Genomic DNA, 20,044 nt, shown 5'->3' on the forward strand with positions numbered 1-20,044 from the left:
CATGCAAGTATTTCTAAAAACAAAAAGGGATGTGGTTGCTATAGTAACTGTCTAAGTGGTGCATTGGTGATATCAAAGATGAAACCTCTTGTGGCAGCACATTTCTCACACCTGATAGGATCACAGATCATCTTCTGAGATCTTCAGCGGAAATTGATATTGACATTCAGGTCAGATCATTAAATCGATTATATATATATATATATATATATATATATATATATATATATATATATATATATTTTGGTGGCTTTAAAGTGTTGGGAATCACATGTAACACAGAGGCTCTACGCACTACTAAATACAAACTGAACAGGGGTCAGAGGTCAAAGGTTAGGGGACTGAAGTGCAATGACCCTAGCACAGCAGGACATTCAATCCATAGAAATGCAACCCATTCTGCAGTGTGGCCCTTCTGCTACTTGCCCAGCCCCCAAGCATGGACAGAGAGAAGGAGAATCCACTTCAGAAAATGTTTCTGCTTCTTCAGCAGCAGTGTACGGATTAGAAATCTGCAATATAGTTAAAGTGGAATGAGGGAATTTCAAAAACACAACACATTAGTAATTACAGGATCCATGTATTTGGGCCAAAGGTGATATCTATTAAATGAATACCATGTAAAACAGCTTTGAAAAAGCAGAACTTTAAACTCAAGATTTTACTTCAGTGTTGACGCTGTGATCATTCAATAAATACCATAATATGATTTTTTAAATATCTGGACATGTAGTGCATTATTATGCAAATCCCCACTAAATAAAAAAAAAAGAAGAGATGGAAAAAAGAAGACATTTGACAAGAATGACTCACGGTTTTAAATTTATGTGTCAACATATTTCCCACATACACATCAGTTTTAACTGTGATAGTTTAACAGTTACCACAGACGGTTTCCAGTGCTTTTATTTACAGAAAAGTGACTAGACTTCATGTTACTGTACACTTTGATATTTTCCCTTTTTATAAATACCCATAGGGTAATAGGTCCTCAGTAGTTTTGAGTGCATTATATAAAACACATAACCCTAAGTTAATGCGTCCTTTACTAGCCATACAAAACAGAGAACAAAGTACCAATTGTAACATAGAAAATAAAGGATACACCATGTTACAAAGTTACAGAAAATACATATTATATATATATATATATATATATATATATATATATATATATATATATTTGTGTGTGTGTCTGTATGTGTGTATAGTCACAGGAAAACAACTGCAAAGCTTGCAACAGAATACATTTTTTCTTTTTGAGTCACAGCGTTCATCATTTAAAAAAAGAACCTAAGATGAAGACATCTTAACATTGCCCATCAAGGTCTTTCATGACTTTATATGGGTCACCTGTGATGTTTGGCTTTGGGCCACTGTTTGTATCCCACGAGGAGGTTAAGGCAGTGCAGTTCATCATCATCACCACTATCATTGACATCATCGAGTCCTAGCACAGGCATGTGCTGCAGAGGGCTAACGACAGTATGCTGCTGAGCAACAGGAGAAGACAGCACTGTGACTGAGATTGTACAGCTTAGAGCACACAGAGCCGGTGGGACGGTGTGTGCGCTGACCTCACTGATGGGGGAAACTCTGGCAGAGGTGTACATTCCTTAAAACAAAGGCACAGCTTGGCAGCAGCATTGGACTCTAAAAATTATTTTGCTGCAATCTATTTTTTTCTTCCATTGACCACTGAAGAAATTTTAATAAATCTCTGCACAAATTACCCCGCAATCATCAGATGTGATTGAGTGTTTTCAAATTGTCAGTACATCCATGCCGTGATTCCTCTACCTTACATTGGCACATTTTACTCTCTGTTCCCTTTTTTTCATGCCCTTGATTGGAAGTGTTCAGAGATTTTGGACACAGATCTCAGTTTAAAGGTTATTTGGCCCAGCCAGTGGTGGCCTCTCCGTTGATGTAGGCAAAGCCAGGGAAATGTTGTGAGTGCTCGTACTCTGAGTTCCTGCGTGGGCCCAAGGGGGAGTACATATCCCCAGATGTGGCATAGCGGGATGAATGCATAGGTGGGCTTGTGTAACAGCTGTTACCCGGTGACACATCTGGCCATCGGGGGGCAACAGGTGTGGAGTGCAACCGAGGAGTGCTGCTCATCAGACAGGGCTCCATTCTGGACATCTGGCTGTTGAGCTGATACTGTGGAGAGTAAAAGAAGGAAATAAGTTACATGGGCTAGTCACACTCCGCTGGAAGCATTGGGGCAACTCAGGGTTCAGTATCGTCCAAGGATTGGAGTAGCCCAGGATCAAACCGGCTGCACCTCCTGAGCCACAGCCACCCCCAAGTGATGGTAAAGAGAAAAGTGTGGCTGTTTTCTGTTTTTCTTGATCTGAACTTTAGAGGAGCTGTTAGGTGTTTCCAGCCTTTATGTTAAGATAACTCATCTAACTTTCTGCCTGAGAACAAGTAATTTAAATGCTGCCCTCTCTGCACTGCCAGGAGTAAACTGTGATGTTGATATGATCCCCCAGATTCCCTTTTCCAGATGTCTCGGAGATCTGAAAGGTGGCCCACAGCCCTGCTGATATCATATTTGATGCTGTATTAAGCATATAATATTGGGTGCGAACTGACCCTGCCGCTGATAATTTCCTGTCAGGGGAAATTGCTTCACAACTTGGGGCACAGTGGTCAAAATAGAAAATTAAGCCACTTAAGAAAATGAGGGTTTCATAAAAAAAAGTGCTTTCCCTCTGCGTGTGTGTTATATCTGTTGCCTGTGGTGACTGACCTCAAACAGACTAAATCTGCCTCTTGACAAAAATATTTTGGACAGATTGAGATCCGGCAAAGTTTTTGGACCGTTTCAGCTCCATGTCCAACCTCTCGCAGTGACAAAGTGCAGGCATTGTGCCCCTTTTAAGCTCAGACGGATCTAAAAAAAAAAAAGTGGAAGTAGACCCTTTTCCCTTTTCTCACTAAATATAAACACGACAGTCGAAGCCATTATGAGGGATCACGGCATGGAAAAAGACAGTCAGTGCAGAACAGGCGGCTCAGCTGCCTCTTGTTCACAAGCAGAAAAGAGACCATTGAATAACAATATTTTAATAAACGCCCCCTTGCCCTGCTCCGTGGCTACTGGCTCAGACAGATGAAGAGACTATTGAGAGCTGGAAAGAGGAGTAGCAGAGCAGGGCCCCTCTTGGCCCCGGCCGAGCCACCTTTCACTGTCTGCTTCCGCTGTGTGGAGAGGGTGATTCAGGGACTTTTAGAAACACTGGGAGCGCTGAGGCCCAGCTGATCTCCTCTCTCTATAAAGGCAGCAGAGGCTGGAGGACCCTTGACAGGAAATTGCCACCAAAAGAATAAAACTCACTCGCTACATGAGCTGTAACATCAGCGACTCCATCTCATCCTAATAACCTTTTTTTTAGCTTCACATTTAAATCTATTTATTCTCTTGAAAGGACAGCTCAGATGCTGATGTCAGTCTAATCATATTTCTTTCGCTTGAGCCGCTCCTAGCATCGTCACATTCAGTATATCAGCATCTGGATATTTTAATACATGCTGTATGGGACCTAGTTACATATTTCAGGGCTCATGTAATACATACAATTTAGGTAGTAGTTACATATTAGCCATTCACATACAGTATTCAACATCCCAAGTATTATGAGTTTCATGCCTCAATATCGACTTGCAGCGTTTGATCATTCATTAATTTTTTGAGGTTTAAAGATTAGAAGATATGCAAAGAAAAGCTAATCACCTACAACTTTAAACTGTCACATTATTGTCTTAATCACAATAATCTACGACTCCAACAAATTGGAATCTAACAAATGCCTTGCCAAGTGTTTTGCTTGTTTTCTTTTATTATTAAAATGTAATATATGAAAGAGATTTATATTATTTAACATTAACAGGTCATTAAATTAGAATAAAAAAAGCAGAATAAACTGATTTGAATCCATCTGAACTGCTACCAAACCCCATCCCCAAGCGACAGAGCCTGACCTGTGCAGATGAGCGGTGGTAGGCAGAGTAGTGCAGGGGGGATGGGATCGCCGGCTCATGGGCCAGACTCGGGTACTGGCTCTGGATGGAGTGAGGATGCTGGTTGGCATAACTGCCATAGTTGTAGCTACCAGTATACCTAAAATAGAGTTACAATTCAGTAAATATAATAAAATCAAATGTAAAAAAAAACATATTTTAATGTTGCAATCATAATCACCCGTGCTCCTCCCTGTGGGTGTAGACTGGCATCCTGTGGGCAGAAGATGGAGGGGGGACTGGAGCGCTGCTCCTCATACAGGACAGCTGCTGTCCGGCCTCTGGAGTGGAGCCACCTGCTGTTGTCACTGTGTATGTAAGGGACCAGGTATATGACTGAACAGCGCCTGGTAGACACATATATGGACACAGAGACAAACGCTTTGGCGCAGAGGAACTACGTTAAACTCTGCTTATTCAGGTCTTTAGTACACAAGTCGTGTCTCACCTGTTGTGGCAGGTACTCCGGTGTACTCCGGGGACACGGCTGCCGTGGGGGAGCTGGCCGAGGAGACGCCCACAGAGTGGACTGACCGAGCGGGAGAGTAGGATCCTGGAGACGGGGAGGCGGGGGTGGTTTCTGTCAGTGTAAATTCTTCCTCTCTCTCTGCTGAAGGCGTCGGGAGAAAGCAGCTTGTTATACAAGTGTAATGTAAGAGGGATGCTGTGACTGGTGTTCAAGAGCCAGAACGAATCTGCAGTTAGACAACAAACTCTTTTTGTGTCACAGAAAAAGGATCATTCTAAATTATTCATTACTGCAGGTTTACTGCAAACAAATGCAGAAATTTACTTTATTTTATAAAAAATAAATAAACCATTTATGACAGCGAGAACAGAACAGGAACACTTTACAGCAGTAAAATCTTGGACAGATAAGAATAAACTACCTCTGTTGGTGTTTCTGGACAGTGAACACCACATTTAGGTTGCAAAATAAACATCATCATATGAAAATTCTGTTTTAATGTTTTACTTCATATTGCATTTTAGCAGCTTTTCTCATTACTGTGGAAGCATGCTTCCAACACTGGGAAAAAAAAAAAATCCAGGCAGAGCTAAGTGTTAATTTCAAGTTATTATTTCAAAATTTCAACTTACTGACTCAAATTGCAGAGTAAGTCATAATTTTCAAATACCTAACCTGAAATTTTTAGATAATGACTGGACATTTTGGTGGAAATAAGCGTCCATTCACTACTGACTAATCTGTTCAGTATTTTCTCAATTAATTTATTCTCATTTGGTTAAAAAAAATGCCAGACAATATAAATTATATTACATAAATAAATGACACAATATGCCTCATCATTTTTCATTGGTGACTGTCACATAAAACAAAAGCAAATTCTCACAAATTCTAAGCTGAAAATGGAAAATCTTATGTTTTTTTTTTTTTTTTTAATTCATCAAACATAAATTCTTTTACTACTCAACTCAAGTCACTTTTATTATTTAAAACAACTAAAGTGCTTTCCAGACAGATGCATTTATATTTCCAGTTTCCAAAACCCCAAAACTCACATAAACAAACATCATAAAAATGAAAAACAAGCAAAAATTACACTAATGCTAAAAATATGATAAATAAAGAAAACAGTATTAAAACCCTTGGATAAAAAATAAATAAATAAAAATAAATATGTAAATAAACTCTAATAATAGAAACAACAATAAAAGATCCTGAAAACATTCACAGTCAGCTTGACAGAATGATGAGGCACCTCAGATTTGACTCAAAGTGAAAATAGATACTTAACCTAAACTAACTTCAGCTGATTTAATATCGTCGGCCTGGTCGCCTTTACTTTTTAGGGGGTAGAAGGGTGGGAACTGAGAGAAGTTTTTGGAAGGATGACTTTAGTGACGTGGAGGCAAATATGGAGTTAGAAGATCCACAGAGAGCTTTAAAAACAAATAACATTTAACATGAAATTATTTCTGTATTTCACAGATAGAAACTGAGCTGAAACGGGAGTGATGTGCTCTCTTTTACTTTGACCAGTTAGAAGGTGATGAGCTGCCTTTTTTTTTTTTTTTAAACCCTTGAGGAAGACCGAAATTGGACAATCCTGTACATGGGGAATTAAAGTAGTCCAGCTGAGAGGTGATGAAGGCGTAGACAGAACTGACAACACTACTGAGTTGACTGTTAAAAGTCAAGGAACTAAAATGTGGATAACTAAGTGCTTTAGTTAGGATATTCGTAGAGCTCTGGGGAGAGGGGCAAATAAGCTTCAGCTTGACTGTCACTTAGTAGAAAATTTATTTTTTTTTGTCATCTATAATTTGAGATCATACAAACAGTCCAAGTTTAAGTTCCAAGTGTTGGAATTGTCCAGTGCTGTCATCACATTATCAGCAACATAATTTATTGGTTTTGTTCATGCCCATAGCTGTGCTGTCTCCTATCACCTGCAGCTGGAGTTCTCACCTGTGCTGCCCTCGCCTTTCATGGCCCTCATGAGGTCGTTGGCCCTGTCCTGGCAGTGCAGGGACTCCAGCAGGTAAAGCACATAATCATCAAACATGAGATGGATCAGGTGGAAGGAGCCTGCAGACATAGCGAAGAAAAGATAATCAAATATTAAAAGTGTTTATATGGAATTTACTGCGTGGTAACGAGCAGCATGGACACAGCGAGTCGGTGAAACCAAATGAATGTCTGTCCAGAATGTAAACGATTACAACCATTAGGATGATGACATCACATCCTGCAGGCTTGACAGGACGGGCCGCCTGGTATTAAAAAGGAGCGAGTGCGTTTGTTTCCGTGTACCGAGTCTGTGCCAGAAATATGTCAGCTGACCCCGGAGGTCGCATGAACGATGAGACCCTGGCATGTGAGGGAGTGTCACAATTGTGTCATTGTGCCGGCTACTTCTGCTGCTGCCGTGTGCATAATAAACACTTGCGGCCATTCAGGGGAGCCGGGTGTTACACTGACCAGTCATAAAATGGAAAAGACAGACAAACGCAGTGGGAAAGGGGAGGGGTGGCCTTTGTTAATTAGCTGTTTGTGCACAGTGTCCTGCTTTATCAAAACACTGCAACCAGCTGTGTCTTTGATATTCACAGACAGGGACCAAGGAGAGGAAAGCGAAGCCATTTTCTTTTCTTTCATTTTTACTGCTTGTCATTTACCGCAAACCGTGGTTGTGCACAGTAAGCTGTTAAAGCAGCAGCCATTTCCCTGGTTTCTACACTCTCCTCGTTTCAGAGCTGAGGATAATCCAGCAGTGATCATTTGGTTCCAATGAACATGCAGTTCATGTGTTTATATTAGCATGATTTGGCTCATATCGGGGTTGATATGTGGAAAACCAGGAGAAAATGTTTTAACTTACACCAGGTAAGTGAAGAGAAGTCTATACTTATACTTAAAAAAAAAAAACCTCCAGTTGCCCTAAAGGGAATAGCTATTGGGGAATATATTATTTACATAACTTTTTTCCACTGGTTTTCAATGGAAAGTTAAGCTTTTTCTTCCGTGTAAATGAACGACACCATAAATAAATAACACTGTTACAGCTGTGTGTTTTCTGTTGAATTAAGTAATGACGACAAAAGCAGGAGTAGCTCACCAAAGCTGGGCGCGCTGTGCAGGGTCATATCCCGGATGACTCTGGTACCAAAACATGACCACATCAGCAGGAACTGTTGGGCCACCTTCTTCAGGCTCCCGGGCCTCTTCCCTGCCACCTAGAGAGAACATTTCCATGAGAAAAGAGGGGGAAGGGTGGGGACGCTGGGGTAGAATTAACCCCCGGGTCCGTATTGGAGCTTAACCCTCAGGAACGAAAAACATGTCAACAAGTCAACTATTTAATTTGCCCTTGGGGACACGCCTTCCTATTGAACTATTGTCTGAGCGGTCCAAGACGTTGCCGCGGAGACCAAATTTTACAAGGCAATATCTGGCACATAATGGATGCAAATGGGAAGCTTGAAGACATCATTAACTGGGAGGATCACAACCTAAGTGTCTCAGTCTAAGAAAGATATGCAGGGAAGAGTGCTTTTAGCCACAGGTGTCTCTAAGGGGAGGATTATCAGAGTTTTCATCATTAACATGAAAAATATGTACTCTTCACATGTGCAGCTTACACTAGAGTGTGTAAACAACAATGCAAAAATGAAGGAAAAGGTTTGTTAGCCGTCTGACCTTGACAACACAGCGATCCACCATCGAATCCAGCCACTCGATGTAAGCCTCGATTGGAGACTGCTCCTCCAGCAGACGATCAAACTCCTGATACACTGTGACACGAGGGAACATTACGTACCATGTTATGTTAGAAGAATACAAACAGCACCTTCACCTTCACAGCAGCTTCTACGTATGTGCGACCTCTGACCCTGTCAGGGCTTATTCAGAGGAATGAGGGTGCAGTGAATTGGAGATGCTCCACAGGGTGTTTGAGAGCAGATTGAACTTGTTTAACCTTTTGCTCTTCGTCATTAACGCCCTGACTCTGCTGGTCGTGGGAATGACTGTCCCTCGGTGGGTCGCTCATGTCAAAGTAAAGTGTAATTCTCTGCCCGTCTGAGTGTGTCAGAGTGACTTACAGTGTATAATAAGCTGCCTGTGCTCCTCCTGCGAGTCCTCCATGGTGTAAAGTGTCTGCTTGGTGATGCTGTTCAAGTCCACATTCCTCCAATCCTCTAGCATTTGAAAGGTGATATCGGCACTGTTTATCACAGTCCGCGATGCCTTGGGACAGATAAGTCAACATTATGACAAACCCAAGCATATCCACATCCCTTATCAGCTTTGTTCTTTCATATGGATTTTATTAAAAACATTCAGACCATGATAGGCACCTGACATAGATGGTTTAATGATGTTTGCCGCTTTAGAATCTGAGAAAATCTCCTTGATACTGAAATAAAAAAGGAGGGGGGGGGGGGGGGGGGGGGACCCAGTCAATCCTATAAATCTTTTTTTAAATATAGAAATATAAAATCCATACTTGCTTAAGGAGCAAACAATCATGTTTGTTTACTTAATACTTACATTCAAATTTGATATTCCTCAGGTTTTCTGGAAGCTCATGAAGCGCTATCTTGAGCCACTCATCGAGCTGTTTGGCAAATTTTCGAATGACCTGAGTTAAACTGTGCAGGTGAGAAACAGAAACACATTTAATATCTGAGACAAAACACATGATTTCATTTAATAAGTGTCACAACTAAAAAAACACATATACTGTAAAAATATAGCTGTGTAAGCTGTGCACAAGGCAATAAAAAGACAAGGTAGGTAGGTTAAACCACGATATTACTGGTAATGCAACAATTTAATGCACAAATAGAGTAAAGGTTTTCACATCCAGTTTAAGCCACAGTGGAGGGAAATGGACCAAAATTTCTCCAGCTGAGTGTTACAACACACTCACCTATCAGGCAGTGCTTGCAGGACAGTAGGCATCAGCACCCCGGAGATGGCCTTGTAGAGGATGGAGTCACAGACACCGACTATGTTCACCACTGTGGGGGAGCCGAGGACAGGAAGCATGTGGGGGGGCATGCCCTGCCAGAAGTGCAGCAGGAAGCTTTGGACCTGTGGGCATTGCACACAACACAATATTACAAACATACAATCAGCAGACACCGAATGTGCTGAAACAGACCTTAAAGTGGTCATTTAAAACAGAAAAGGCCTCGCCTCGTCAAAGTTGGCTCGAATAACGGTGTCCAGTATCCTCTGACAGTGCGTTCTGTACATCATGATGAAGGTTGACACCTGTGGGCAACAACCAAGTATTAATCTAATTGCATAACAAACTTAATAGCTTTTTTTTTTTTCCTCTTTTGGGAAACTAAAAAAACATGCTGCAAAAACAAGAAGATAAATCTTGAACAAAGCATGTGAACCAATAAATAGATGTTACAGGTCTAGGCTTGAGCGGAGTAATATAAAACGAGCTTTAGAGATCAGCAAAACACAAACCATTTAAAATCATGGCCCCCCTTTAAAAGCCGGACAGCTAGTGCCTGTCCTTTTGTCCACTGCTAGATCTTATTATCTCCCCGAAAAGATTAAGAGTTAGAGAGGAGCCAGCATATAAATCCTCAAGGTCCTTCTCTAAACGCAAACCTACTGAAGGTCCCGGGGCAGATAAAAGAGCCAGAGGGGGCGCAGAGCTGGTGAGATGGCAAGGAGCAGCAAAGGGAGGGGGGGGGTTGTGGGGGTGCTGGAAGGATGGACTTTTAAAACTCCTGTTTACCCTTTCTTCTGGCAGGCTGGCAGGCAAATTTAGGTCTTTGACATTTGGAAACTCTGGCAGGAGTGTCCCCAGTTTGGAGCGCGGTGAATACGCCACTGTCTGCTTCGTGACCTCTTTCTTCCCCGTCTCGTTCACCCACGCCGCTCCCTTTTTGGAGTACATCACGTCATAATACTGGGAGGTCTCCTTCACCGCTATGCCATAGTAGTGATACCTGAGGAGGAGCAAGGGTGAACCGATCAATAGAAAGGACATCTATCTATCAATGAGAAAAACATGTTACACACAAGAAAAATTGTTTATATACAATTTGCAAATTAGCCTTCTCAAAGTGTGTTTTAGTATTTATCTTAGTTTTACTGTAATTTTGTATTTTTAGTTTTGTTTTATTGAATGCATGGATTTTGATTTTAGACGATTAAATTAACTGCCCCAACTAAGGCATTTTTTGAAAACTAAAAAAAAAAACATTCTGCAGAAACAAGAACAAAGACGGTGATCCAATGAATAGATGTTACTGATTTAGGCTTGAGCAAAACAAAACACACACACACACATATGTGTGTGTTTTATATATATATATATATATATATATATATATATATATATATATATATATATATATATATATATATATATATATATATATATATATATATATATATATATATATATATATATATACACACACACACACACATACAAGAACATAAAAATAAAAATAAAATAAAATAACAAAATATAGTCATTACAGGTGGTTTTTAAATGTTTTTATACTGGGGAACTGACTCAGGTGCTCTAAAATAAACTGGAATATCTTACTTAGACTGCCCTCTTGTCCCCAGTCTTCTGGTAGTTAGTGCTGGAAACTGTTGCCTTATAATCTGTTTGTTGTGAGAGAGAAAAAAAAATATTGATGTATTTTCTGCAAGAAAAAGAAATGGTGGCATAAGGAGCATCTCTATAGCAGGAATAGAATGTGTATTTTACTTATTATTGAATAAATATGTATTTACAGCATGCATAAGTCAACCGAATATACTGCACTTTATCTTTAGCTCTTACTGAGAAAGCATTTAATAAAGTCTCCTAGTTGTATCCACAGGGAGGTCCATAAAGAAGAAAAGCTTTCAAAGCCTATGTATTTATGACATCCAGGGGTATTACCTCTCCCCTCCCACCTCCATATCTACAGCCTCCCTGCATCCTTCCACCCACCCATCCTCACTCCTTCTCTTTCTCATCTCCATTCCCTCCTTCCTCCTTTCCTCTTTTTTTTTCTTGTCCAAAAAGATTGGCTCCTCGGTCCAGCTCCTGGTGCAGAAACTTTAGCAAACAGTGTAGCTCTCCATTGTGTGGGATGAAAAAAGAGGCCAAGCTGTGAAGTTTCTGTCAGGCCCCGCTTGATAAATGAGCAGACAGGGAGGCAGTCCGGGCCCTCTCTCGTTTTTTTGTCCTGAATCAATGAAGCCTTCCTAAAGGACACCCCACACTGCTCCAGCCACTGATCTAACATTCCGCAACATCTCACCCTTCCAAATTTCCTTTAATTACACATTAATCCAGGCCCCTTCTCTTTTTCAATATCTTCCGACAGGAGCTGTGGAGGGGCGGGGGTGGGCTGGGGTTGGGGGTTGGGGCTGGAGTCCAGGGTACAGGGGATGGCTGGGGGTAGGAAGGCTGAGGAACTTCTTGGGGTTGTGGGAACAGACCAAAGCACATCACCGCTGGCTCTAGATTATGTGTTCAGCAAGGGACCGCAGAGCTTTGCTTCACACTGAGTCTGATCTGATATAACTTCAACACAGCTGCACAGAGCCAACCCAGGCATGCAACGGCCGGACTAAGGCTCACGGCTGGCCGAGCAGAAGACTGCCTTGATTTCAGTTATTTGAATATTTATCTGAGTGTTGTTTTGTGGAGCATCTGCAGCATCACTTTATTATGACTTATTTTAAAACTTTAAGCATTAAAAACTGAAAAAAAAAAAAAAAAAAAAAATCTTCGTTCAATTAATCAAAAGGTATTTCACAGATAAACACTCCTTCTAGAGCTAGAATAGACGCAGGTGTGAATGATCATGCTCCAGACTGTCTGACCTTCATCATCACTCAATTTTGAATGTCACCTTTCCAAAGCTGGCCGCATTCACAGGCTGCGTGTCGTGCTTTTCACTGAAGTCTAGGTAATGCATATAGAGGGCACTTCGGGGGATGCACACACCTTCGGCTATCTCGTAGTTTTCCTCCAGCCTGTGAATGACAAGGGGAAAGGTCATAAGGACATTTGGAAGCTTGTGCATGGTTTTATGATGAACAGGACATTTAAAAATGAATGTAATCTGACAATGTTAGCGTTATTTCATTAGGAGAAGAGATTAAACAAGATTATCTCATTAGGGCTACTTTTCAAATAGAGTTCAAGGACATGTTAATGGTTCAGAAAAAAATAAACAAAAAAATGTAAGACACAATAATAACATGAACAGCTACATCAATGTAAAAGCTCAGTCATACAGCAATATTAGATTTAACACAGCATTTATTATAAGGTAAACTGCCTTGTATCCCAGCAGTATTAACTGTATAATGGCACAGCACAGGTAGTGTCGCACACAAGGCATGACAACGCAGACATCAACACAGACAATAACTACTCCCTCAGGAGCTGTGGCTCTGACATGTCCAACACTCATTTTCCCTGCAACCTCATCTCATTAACAGCTGAACAGTAAACAAATTCAGAGGGATAGGTCACATTAAAGAAGAACAGCTGTTTATGTGTCAAATGTTCCCAATACTAGAGGTCATATTTCATCCTACTTTGATTATTAACGATGTGCATCATACTTGTGAAATGATTCACATTAAAATATTTACACTTGTGAACTATTTAAATCTCCATTAAAACAGTATTTTTGCTATTAACTGTTTCCCGACACTTCATAAACAACACTTCACATAAACACTTCTTAAGTAAAGCGCATTTCAGACACTTTTTAAGTATTCTGTCCCCTAGTGGCTCAACAAAGGAATTACCTCAATATGTCAATGTAGCTTTTGAGCCTGTTCCCAAACAAAAACATTTGAATGTGTAACTCACTTGCAGATGACCAGGACTCATCTGCATTTTTAGATTTCATCCCTCAAATTATTTGTGCACATCTCACATCTTAAAAGTAATAAGAAGAGTGGAATATGCTTTAAAAAAAAAAACGGGACCCATAACAAAGCCTTGAGGAACACCAGCAATATAAGCAGTGATGTTTTTTGTTTTCTGTTTATGGTTTCCCGTTATTTTTGGTTCACTTTCATATTACAGTGGATTTGCTCATGAGTTCTGTAATATCTCTGTAATCTAGAAAATATTTTTAAATTAACCAATAAGGGCAGCACTTAACACACATCTTCTGTCTGGCCAAAGGAAGAAATCAAAAATACAGTGGCATGAATAACAATGTCTGGCTGATTTTTTTTTTTTTTCTTTTTCAAATGTTTGGAACAGCTGTCACTAAGAAATCCTCTATTTTTGTAGCAGTAGTAGCCAGACAAAACCCTCCCTGCTAGTTTCAATAAATGTGATGTTTATCCTAAATGTAATGTTTGAACATCAATCAACAAAAGAAAGCATTATGTACAGTTTGGCTCAAATAACATTATAGAGATGTTTAAAGAAGGAACAGACAAATTAAACCGAAGTAAAGTTTGGCCATTCAAAAAGCTGAACTACACATTAAATCCTGCAACCACTGAAACCATAGCATGACTTAAATTTTTATTTATACAACAAATGTTTCAAGTTTCACTCCTAGCCTGAACCCACTTCTTTCATTTTGAATTAGAACATGGTTTATAGGGTTTTTCAAGCAAATAACAAAAACACAAAGATTTACTCGCATGACTGTAATGCCAGACATATTTACTCTTAATTGAACATCCTAACTGCTTAACTGTATTTCATCTATTTGCTGGCTGTTTCCTAAAGCATACATTATAACATTTTTAGACTGTTTTTCTTCATCAAATCCCCCATTTTTTCCCCTTTGCACCAGTGTAGTATGAGAATCAATCTGTCGCAGGACAATAAATAACCAAATAAAAAGAGACTTGATATGAAAAGTAAAAATGTTTATAATCATTACAGGTGATTTTTATATCCACATTTATGTGCAAAATGCTTCTTTTTAAATCCCCCAACTATAAACACTGCACTGCCACACTTGGAGTTTGTTTTTCATACATGTGCATGATATAAATGAGTTGTGTTGCATTTTGAGGCTGCAACTGCAGTAAATTGTTTCTGTAAAGCTGGATGTAAAATAAATTTTCCACAGTTGTGCAGAGAAACTGGTGTTCAAAGTGTCATCGGTGTGTATAGGTGACATTTGAGACTATTTAAATTAATGTGAATTTTTCTGGCATGACTGAAAATAATGACAGGATGAAAACAATACAACCCCTGAGCAGGATTAAGACAATTAAAAACATGCTGTGATGTGTGCATCATTTTTAATCTGTATGAAATAAAACTGACTCCATGTGGTGACTGGCTGATTTAAAGGACTGTTTTACATGACTTTCACATTAACTGTAGAATATATAATAAAATAGTAAATAGGCTGCTGTGTTTTAACATGTTGCAGCTATTCTCTTTAAATGATATAATTTTTTTTAATAACTTACCATTCCAGAGTAGCCGGTGTTGAATGTGGTTTAGAGGCTCTGTTATTTTCTTTTTCTTCATCTGGAACATGAACACGTTGGGCTTAATTAAGTAATTATGGCAAAATGACAGAAGTGTGGCACAAACATACACTTATCATTTGTTCTGTGGCTAAATGTCATTTTCTGAGATTTACAAACTATGTGTAGTCAGAGTATTCAGTGTAATGCAGTTGGTTCTGCTTACGTTCATCATTGGACATGTTCCCCAGAGACGTGTGGCTGGAGTATCGCTTACTCTCACTCTCATTAAGGCATCTTTCAATCCAGCTCTCTATAAAAAGACCACAGATCATCTCTTACTAACAACTTAATAACATATGTTATTTTCATTATGATAAAAATTACACAGCTTTTAAAAATATTTAGTTTACACTTCCATTCATTTTTTTATTAATCTTTAATGAAAATTTAAAAAATACCTATTTAAAAAGTAACCTAATGTCATCCTGCAGGGGAAACAGAGCCAAAGCTGTATTTACATAAACACTGCAAATCACTGCCTATACAGGACACTTTAAATGTCACTAATGTGACAGGGTGAGCTGACAACAATCGATTGTATGGGCAGCAGCGCAGCCCTGGCTCTATTTGACATGTTTTCACCAGGACGGCAGGAATCCAGCATTGTTCCCAGGAGACTACGAGCATACACACTTGCTTAAAAGAGCCTGTGCACATTACTGAAGCAGTCTGGTGGAATAGAGGCCATTGTCCTGTTTTAATTTCTACTTAGAAATAGCTCAACTGGTGTGCTTTCTGTGAGCGAGCAGCAGCAAAACACTGAGGCTTTCATGTAGAAGTAGCCTGATAGAGTGGAAATCCATTTCAAATTCTTTTACTAGTTTCACGAGGGGTATTCATAATATTCTTTTAATTTATTTTAGTGCACCAAAGTGTTCAGATTTTCCTTTGATGTTAAGCTACAACCTTTTCCTTTGAGAAAATGCTAGTACTTAACTGCACGTCATAAACAGAGATGTAAATTGAAAGCATAAAAACTAAAATGTGATCTGGAAAAATTCACTGGCATATTTGTGCAGTATTAAACTAAACTTTTAACCTCTGCAATAAATGAATATCTCTCCTCATAATATTTATTGAGCCTTTTTTCTTTTGTTTGTGACAACATTCACAACAGCAATTGCTGCAGGAACAGACTGCTGGCAGGATGATCCATTTGAGCCGTGCATCGAGGAAAACATTTTAAAGTTTTAAAAGTTCAAATTCTGCAAGGAGTCAACACCTCAATCTTCAGCACGTGCTGAGAGAAAAAGGTCTGTCTGCTCTCAAAGTCCTGTCAAGAAAAAGAAACCTAAAAACTTCAGAGGAGGACGGGTTTTTTTGTTTGTTACATAAATGTTTTAGTTTACTCTCCAACAGTATTATCATCACACTGACAGATATAAATAGCATCACACAGAAATCGCATCATTTCCAATTCCTCATCATGTCTCATCCTTTCCCGTCAGCACTGGCTTCTTTCTAGTTTAAAAAAAAACAAAACCCTGGAAATGAAAAAGTGAATCCCCTGAAGTGGAGCTAATTCTCCACAGAGGCTCAGATCCCAAGCTTCATTTGCCACAAGAACAGATAAGTTGGGGATCTAAATAATTGGATTAAATTTAATCAACAAGTGAAAACGGACATTCACTCATTTATGAGCACACATTCAGGACTAAACTACATCATGCTGGAAAGTATACTAAATGACAATTAAGTAACCAAGCTAAATTTTTTTTTAACAAATCACCAGAAAGTGTGTTTAATTTGATGGGTCACTTTTACCATAAGAAACAAATATTTCTCAAAAAATTCTCCATAAAAACCTGTTTTAAAGTTGAAAAAAAAGGGCTTACTTTGGCAGTTCTGTACTCAGTAAATAAGCTGAAAAGAGCAGGTGCACCATGTGCAGTTGTCCTTTTTTTTTTTTTTTTTTTTTTTTTTTTTTTTGCTCCTCTCATAAATAAAAGTTTTCTCGTTTGACTTAAAAAAAAATAACAGCAAGAAACCACTTCACAGAACCAAGTGTGGAGATTCAAGGACTATTTCCTGCTTTTCTCTAATCAGTGGACAAGTGTCTCCTGCATCTTCCTGTAAGTAAGAGCGACCACAAACACTCCCACATAAGTAACTTCGGAAATTTAAAAGGTACTGAGCATCCAGACAGTCATCTGAATGTCTGCAGAGAAAGTTCCAGACTTACAGAAGTGCAGCAGCAGAAAACACATATAATGTGAACAGAAGCTGGTTTTCCTCAACACATCCAGGCAGGCAGAGTTTAACAGGACTGACCTGTGGAATCCATATCAGGCTCCTCCAGCAGCCCGCAATGCATCCTCTTCCCATCAACGACACTGGCTCCTCCAAGAAAATGGCTTAGTGCACGTTTCCCCCTCCTCAGCGGCTCTCCCCTCGTCTAGCTCTGTGTTTCCGTGACCACTGCCCGTCACAGGAGATGTTGAGGATCTGAGGTTCGCCCAAGAGAGGGGTGGTGTTGGCGGAGGAGAGTAGGGGAGGTGGGAATAAGGGTGGAAAGGAAGGGGGTTGGGGGTGGGGGGTAGAGACTCCAGAAATCCAGCGGGGGGAAAGCCAGACCCGTCAAAATGTTTGCTGATGTTTCATGGGAAAGGGGCTGATTTTATAGGAGCCCTGATGGGGACATGTCATTGATAGGCTTGGAAGGCTGATGAATGGCCCCAAGTCAGATGGGGATGTGGCAAGGCTCACTGGAAGTCTTTTGTGGGGCTGTTTTGAATAAGAAAAGCTCCCTCCCAACGAAAAAAAAAAAAAGAAAAAAAAAAGAGGCTTAGATCTACGCAGTCCTAACACTGTGGCCTCCCCGTCTTCCATTATGGCATTTAATATGTTTTTATACACCCCCTAGCTCCAAATAAACATACGTCTCTACACAACCACCGCTCCTGCCTTTACTTCTGGTTTTAACTCCCACTTCACATCCCTCAGACACTTGTTGCTGCATTTGTGCTTCTTCACACTTCATTCAAACCACTAAACCACTGTTGTGATAACTTTTCCAGAGCTAATACACACATGTGCTCCGACACACATCCGATACATGATGAAACTGCACCAGTGTGAATGTTTTGGTGGAGTTCTCACCTCTTTTTGCAACCTTATTTTTGGTGAGCCTCTGAGAAGAGGGAACGGTCACAAAGGGGGGGAAGTAAAAGTGCAAAACCCGAGGCTGGGAGGGCTCTGATGGAGTGCCTGAGAGCTGGAGAAGGGAAAGCTGTGATTAGAATATGAATGGAACCGCAGGAGAGGGGGAGAGGAGAGGGGAAAGAAGAGGGGAGAGGAGAAAGGCGGATTATGGCTGAATTACTCACCACACCATGGAGCGCAAAGAAGGACTTTCACTCACAGTGCGCAGGCGTGGGCACCACTGCCGATACTCAATGACACACGGTGCACAGGACAGGGTGGCAGACACAGGGCCACACTTAGTTAGGAAAAGGGTGAACATCCATTCAGGCTCAAACAGGAAGGAAAAAGCTGCTGGATTGGGTGAAAGGTCAGGAGATTTAAAAAAAAAAAAAAAAAAAAAAAAAAAAGTTCCTATCATATATTCAGGAAAAAAACTGCATTATTGACTTAACTTTCAAAACTCTAGATGTTGTCCATGCAAAGTCATGACTTCAAAGGAGGACCTAATTAATTTCAGTGGCTCTCCCTCATTTTATTTTCCCAGCCCAGTCACTGTTATCTGCTTATTAGGGCCTCATAAAATAGGACAGGTGCAGCCACTAAAAGAGGCCTTTTCCACCCTTCCTATAATCACACATTCTGCCCGCACAAACGGATGTGTTCTGCTTTTGTTCAGTGTAAAGGCCCCACTAGAATTGCGTGTGTATGTGTGAGTAGGGGGTATGATTATGCCACATAAACCAAGTTGGTGGCATTAAGGCTTCGCTCAAAAGAGGGAAACATATGACTTAAAGGTAACATCAACAAGGCTGCTGCTTTACTCTATATGTTGACATCGAACACTGCTGCAATCGAGCAACCAGCTGTCCACGTAGCCCTTAGAATTCAAATAAGAAACATCCTCCACTATTTACTGAGACATTTAAATCACTCATATTTATTCTTCTATTGTCATAATCTGAGTGTGTTTTGAGTTCTGACCAATCAAAATAATAAGGGGACACAATCTTGTGAAAACGTGACACCCAAGTCGTCGTTGATCATAAAAAAAGTTCAACGAATCAAACACCACTGAATTATATATAATAAAAAACAATCAATATCGATTGATTCAGGAGATGAATTATAGAACAGATCAGAACAGATCAGAACACAAACTAATTCCTCTTTCTGACAAAAGCTTTTAAATCGCCAGGATTTCCGCATTGATAACTCCAGAAATGTGCTCTGAAACTCTGAAACTGAAACTCTTGGAACTGTAATTTAATGCAGTAACACCTGTGTTTGCTCTGTTTGAAGCAGTTTGATTACAGTGATACAGTGTATGTGCACGCCTCCTCCTACAGATGCTAATGTTGCATTCTCCATTATTTGGTAGGATGGTCATCACCACTTACATAAAACAGCACTGGTATATTCATTCTATAAAGCAATGCTGGGTAAACTTCCTCTGTCCCAGCTCCTGGGGGAAAACAGCAGTTTCTTGCTACATCCTTACATTTTCTATATCTATCATTGGAAGCACCATGAGGAGGAGAAGCAGCTGTTTTTTTCATGGAGGCCACTGGTATTTATTTTTGGTGTGGGTATTTGTGTAAATCATGTTATAGATCTCATATTTTATGGTTTATTTGTTGCATTTTTAGATGTTTTGAGTTTGTGGTGCTGCCACTTTGGCTGGGTAAATCCCAGACAGTAGAACTTTTTAAATCAGTACATGAGTGCATTAGCTGCATTCCCACGCAGCAATTTTTCAGTGATTACCTTTTTGTCACTTAACATGGGAGGTTAACATAAATAATAGTTATTAGTTGTTATAATAACTAATAAGTTATTAGTTTTTATTTCATTTTGACTTTTTGTTTTGAATTCAATTTAGTTTCAGTTAGTTTT

General features: G+C 39.9%; 1 protein-coding gene across 2 annotated transcripts; it reads right to left on the reverse strand.

Annotated features, from left to right (window-relative positions):
* Positions 1–1,191: 1,191 nt before the first annotated feature.
* On the reverse strand, positions 1,192–17,531 carry rfx4 (regulatory factor X, 4). Of its 2 annotated transcripts, none has more exons than XM_030731671.1 (18): positions 17,279–17,531; positions 15,171–15,257; positions 14,945–15,005; positions 12,391–12,514; positions 11,085–11,146; positions 10,263–10,476; positions 9,701–9,778; positions 9,432–9,595; positions 9,050–9,150; positions 8,857–8,915; positions 8,602–8,746; positions 8,198–8,292; positions 7,617–7,734; positions 6,467–6,586; positions 4,481–4,642; positions 4,214–4,340; positions 3,994–4,132; positions 1,192–2,166 (listed from the first exon to the last, which is right to left on the reverse strand). In XM_030731671.1, exons 1-18 carry the CDS (start codon positions 17,319–17,321, stop codon positions 1,894–1,896), a joined length of 2,172 nt encoding a protein of 723 aa, XP_030587531.1. In that variant the 5' UTR covers positions 17,322–17,531; the 3' UTR covers positions 1,192–1,893. The 2 variants fall into 2 exon arrangements, with proteins under 2 accessions (XP_030587531.1, XP_030587530.1); XM_030731670.1 differs by having other exon boundaries at positions 4,214–4,379.
* Positions 17,532–20,044: the final 2,513 nt, after the last annotated feature.

Source organism: Archocentrus centrarchus, chromosome 6 (assembly GCF_007364275.1).
Source record: "Archocentrus centrarchus isolate MPI-CPG fArcCen1 chromosome 6, fArcCen1, whole genome shotgun sequence".
In the NCBI taxonomy this organism is placed as follows: domain Eukaryota; kingdom Metazoa; phylum Chordata; class Actinopteri; order Cichliformes; family Cichlidae; genus Archocentrus; species Archocentrus centrarchus.